The following is a 5,000-nucleotide window of genomic DNA, read 5'->3' as shown; positions in this document are numbered from 1 at the left end:
CAGTACCATCAATAAGAATTTACAAATCCCAGAGACTTTCGCTGAAAGCTCTCGTAGGCAACCATCTTCTATTGTTTATAATTTGGTCGCTTATGAGAGCACATTCTCGTAACCGACCAGCTCTAGTTGCGACCACTTTTTCGAATTCCCTGGGTGGTCGCGTACAAGAGCTTCGACTGTATTGAAAAAAGATGGTTGCTAACCCTAAATATTATGTTGGCAAGCTGATTTGGATTGTTCATAGCACAGGCAGCCCAAGCTCGGTATACGATTTATAGCCTTTGTATGGGAAAATTAACGTTTGTGACTTTCGAATTTTCATGATGTCGTTAGTTGTCATTTCCCCTCATAAAGAGGGGAAATGAGAAACTCTTTTACGGCATCGTAAAACTTGGAAAGCCACAAACCCGTCTAAAACGGACACAGGTTTGCCCTCCGATTGCACAAAAAAGACGAGGACAACTGTACGTACATGTAGAGGTAAGTGAAGTTTATTTCTACATTTACCGCTTATTTTAGCATTTATAAGCTCAAAGTTAATTTTCCCATACAAAGGTTATAAATAGTATACCGAGCTGGGGCTGCATGTGTTCGTAGAAGCAAGAACATGAACTAACAGAACTTAGTTTGTCAGAGACATTCAACATGACAACAGTTGATTCAAGATCAAAGAAAAATGGATAAAAACAACTGTGCTGACAAGGAGTTGTTGCATATTCACTTTACTGTCTTGTTTCATTTTCACACCGAGAGGTCCCATGCAAGAAGAGACCAGGCTGTGAAAGAACAATATTACATTTTGATGTCCACTCATTTCTCTATGAGCACCTCAAAAGATGATCTCACTTAAGATTCACACAACATTCAATGCAGACAACAAAAATTTATACCAAGGTTTATTATAATTATAATTATTATTGAACTTAAAAAGGAACATTTTGCATTTACAACCTGCCATGGATGATACATTGACAATAGTCCCCCCTGCTCCACCATGTGACAGACCCATGTGAAGAATGCCAAGGAACTGACCAAGAATCACTCCTTTCTGGAAAATACAGCCATGAAGACGAACAAGGAGAAAGCTTACTGTAACTCTTTACCATAAATCAGCCAAAAGAATAGACTTAATCGGCTAACTCAATATTACACATACCCAATTCAAATCACCTGGGATTAAGATTCTTTATGTATTGTATTTGCATGACAATGCAGCATTCATATTTAAATGATATGGAAATTCCAGGAACAAAGCATTTTATTCCCCGAAGGTTTGAATTGGGTACAACACTGACTTAGCCAATTAGGTCTATGATGGTCATGATATAACACTGAAAGAAATTACCATTGAAGGACACAAAAACAAATGGCTGGATGCGGACCACTCCATCTTTGAAGTTTGAAAATTTGTAAGTCAAGGATCCGAACTTGAGCATTCCAGAATAGGTACTGCCTACCTGTAAGTGACTTCAAAATGGCTCTTGAGGTCTTTTTACAAAACTCTTTACAACACTTAACCCTTTCACTCCCGAGGGGTTCCCCATCGACGAGTGAAACCATCTGGCGTTAGAAAGAGTAACATCTATAAGTCTCAGTGGCACTTACCGGAGTGAAAGGGTGGTAGCTAGGGCAGAGTTTTTATCCCTATAATCTGTGAATCCAAAGTAGGACTTCATTGGTTGAGGATGAAAAGTTGAAAGGACTAAAAGGACTTGCATAAGGAAAAGGCAGAAAGGACTTGCTATGGAACATTACGGAACACCTCTATTCCACAATGTTTCCATTGCTTGCCATATTTAGAAATCTAGAACTTACCAAATTCACATCAACTATTTTATCCCAATTTTCCCTTTCATTGTCTGTCGCTGTACCAGCATTGTTACACACAATATTTATTTGACCAAAGGCTTTCTCTGTCTTGTTGAAAGAATCTGTTTAACAAACAACAAGCAGGACATTGACATTTCAATGATTATTAAATATACACATTAGATGTAAGTCAGACACTCTTATTCATTTATGAAAAAACAATTTGATGTTTGGCAAGGTTGTTTGCCAGTTCTGCATGATTTTAGTCTCACAGCTGCTTGGTTCAAAGGTACTCAAGGTTTTTAGGTCCCAACGTGTGTTTGGGCCAATCGGTGGCCCCATTTCAGACACTTTGTTCTAAGCCAATCGGTGGGTCATTGAGATTAAGTTATCCAGCACATGGTTGTAAAAGTTAACGCTACAAAATCGACGTTTCCATGTCGATGTGACACCATTATCAAGATATAAAGCTGAGTGGAATGAAAGGAGTTAATATTTAAGCAATAGACCACAAGTTTCTATGGTTTATAGGCTGATAAACCACGCGGGATGTTCGTAGAACACAAGAAGAATTCGTGAATTACGAGCCGCAGGAGAGTGATTTACAAATTCTTCCAGTGTTCTTCCAACATCCCAAGTGGTTAATCATGCCTATAAACCATAGAAACATGTGGTCTATTGCTTTTACATAATAATTCAGAAGATGCGCGATTTTGCCATGAGTTTACTGGCACAATAAAACATAGCTGATTGACCAATCAGAGCATGCACATTGATTTGGTTATTATATAAATACAGAATAAGAATACACAAATTGTTCTTAAAATACACTAGGGAAAAACTATGCTAATTAAAAACAAACTTCTTATCGAGTACATGCTCACGTATTGGGGAACAAAAATTGTTTTTACTATGGGTATTTTGCGTTGTGTTTGAGCAACATGCTCATAGAACAAGAAGCACAGAATTTATTTTGTTTGTTCATGACACCGTTCATCATGCTTATCTTATCGCCAATGTGTATATTGGACTGTGGATTCTCAGTAAATAAATGTTGTGAAACGAACATGTCAAGAATTTCTTTGTTGGCATTCCCAAACAACGTGGCTGGCCTTCTAACTGACATACACTTCCTTTCTCTCTTCCTTCCTAGTAGACCTGTGTCTTGTACTTGTTGTTTGCAGCACTAAGATGCTACTTTACTCTAGGAAAAATGAGGTAAATTGCATGTTACTTTGAAGCAGCTGTATGTAATACATACAGTTTGAGTGCCAGATCTGTGTCATATTTACATGTACACGTACAAACTTGAAGCAATGACGAGAGTTTTTAAATGTGACACCGATCTGATGCGAATGTTGTATATGACTTATCAAACGTCAGCATTTAAGTGTTAATGTACACTACATGTATAAAGTTTTGGTGATTCAAGACATCTTAAATCGAAAAAAACTGTTTATGTTAATGAAGATAAATCTGTATCAGATATACAGATAGTGATTAATAAAACATTTCTCTTGTTTTCCCATCATGAATTATTAATGAGATTTATAAAAGGATGAGGAGATTTGCGTGACATCAGCCTTAGCAGGTGAGAAAGGGACTTAAGCATAATTCTGATTGCAACAGCAAATATGAATTTTTCTGCTAAAGGAACAAGCTTCCAGTCCTTTCATTTATAACAAACATGCTTTCTGAATTATTGTTGAAACTTCTGTGAGCCACCAAAATAAACTGTCAGCTTTCTATACATTTTCTTATCTACCTTTCATCTGAAAGTTTGAGGTAACATCACAAGGAATGAAAATCACACGTTCTGACCCATACTGATTTTCCAGTTGGTCCTTCAGAAGAACTCCTTTTTCTCTGTCTATGTCTAATATGGCAACCTATTAAGCAATTACACAAAGAGCATTAGCTAACACAACAAGGACTACTGAAATAAAGTTAAATCAGATTTTCTCTCTTTAGCCTACTTTCTTTCACGAAACAGTGAGAGTGCATAATTCAAACAAACTTAAAAGAACAATACTTATTTAACCACATGCCTCAACTTAAGGTAAAAGTTTCTATTGCTTGAAAAGCATCGATACAAGGCTTAGGATGTACATGTAACTAAATAATAGACCTCTTACCTAATTCTAGTAGATTAACGATGTTAATAGTGAATAACTGTAGACGAAACACTGTGCAAAAAAAATTGAAAAGCTACCCTTGTGCAATAAGATTAGAACAACATAAAAAACAAACAAATGCCAAGTAAAAAATTAAGAAGGACGCATAACCAATTTAGCTTTTATGGCCAAATGTGTTATACAGCACAAGGGCCAAAAGCAAAACCTACCGTTTTACCTTAGTCATCTCATAGAATTTGTTCAGGGTGCTCTAGGCAGAGCTACATTTCACCAGCCTTTGTTTTAAGTGCCCCTGTGACCAAAACATCAATTCATACTCTTCTTTGGGTTTCAAAACTATGTTAGCTAGACACTAAGGGACTAAAGTTTTTAGCCTTGACTTAAAAAAGACACCTGTTTATTTTAACTGGAATTTTCCTATTTAATGGTCCACCATTGCTAACTCTAAGATCTTGAGAGAGCTGGATCGAGGAGAAAATGACGTCAAAGGCTCACTAGTTTAAGAATGCAATGTGTGTGTATGCCACAGAATTAATATGCAGCACAGAGTTTTGGGCTTTCAGACTTTTACATTAAATGTGTGTTTTGCATATATAATAAGCTGCACTCACACACTGAAATTTTAAGCTAGTGAGTCTTTGACGTCGCTTTTCACTGGATCCAACCCTCTGAGGTCCAATCGGTCAGTTTTGAACGTGAGTAATGGCGGACCGTGAAATCCAAAACATACACTCTACGTAAACAGCCTTTGGGTAAAAATCAAAGCTCAAAATTCTGATGCCAGCAAAGACTTTTAAAATCTGAAGAAAAAAAGGAGGTGATTTCTTTTTATCACAGGGGCACTTTAAAATGACGCAGTACTTGTGGGTTGTGATCTTTTTGTCGGAAAGACAGAGAAGCTAAATGCCACTATCATCCATTCTTACTGCTGTGTCTGACAATAGCCCTTATTCACGATAGCCGCCATGTTGGTTTTCAAATTGTCATGCAAATTAGCCATGTATTACGCTAGTGGGTAAACATTGGAATAAAGGCAAATTGCAGGAAATCGGCTCG

General features: G+C 37.1%; 1 protein-coding gene across 1 annotated transcript in view; it reads right to left on the bottom strand.

Annotated features, from left to right (window-relative positions):
• Positions 1-5,000, bottom strand: part of LOC138019264 (15-hydroxyprostaglandin dehydrogenase [NAD(+)]-like) — an 18,782-nt gene that overhangs the window by 12,598 nt on the left and 1,184 nt on the right. Inside the window, exons 3-5 of the mRNA XM_068865994.1 lie at positions 3,575-3,698; positions 1,816-1,931; positions 952-1,048 (exon numbers count right to left, since the gene is read on the bottom strand). Of these exons, the coding sequence (XP_068722095.1) occupies positions 952-1,048; positions 1,816-1,931; positions 3,575-3,698 (337 nt within the window). The remainder of the gene's footprint in view (positions 1-951; positions 1,049-1,815; positions 1,932-3,574; positions 3,699-5,000) is intronic.

The sequence above is a fragment of the Montipora capricornis genome, chromosome 10, assembly GCF_036669925.1.
Source record: "Montipora capricornis isolate CH-2021 chromosome 10, ASM3666992v2, whole genome shotgun sequence".
In the NCBI taxonomy this organism is placed as follows: domain Eukaryota; kingdom Metazoa; phylum Cnidaria; class Anthozoa; order Scleractinia; family Acroporidae; genus Montipora; species Montipora capricornis.
This window is presented reverse-complemented; position numbering and strand designations above follow the sequence as displayed.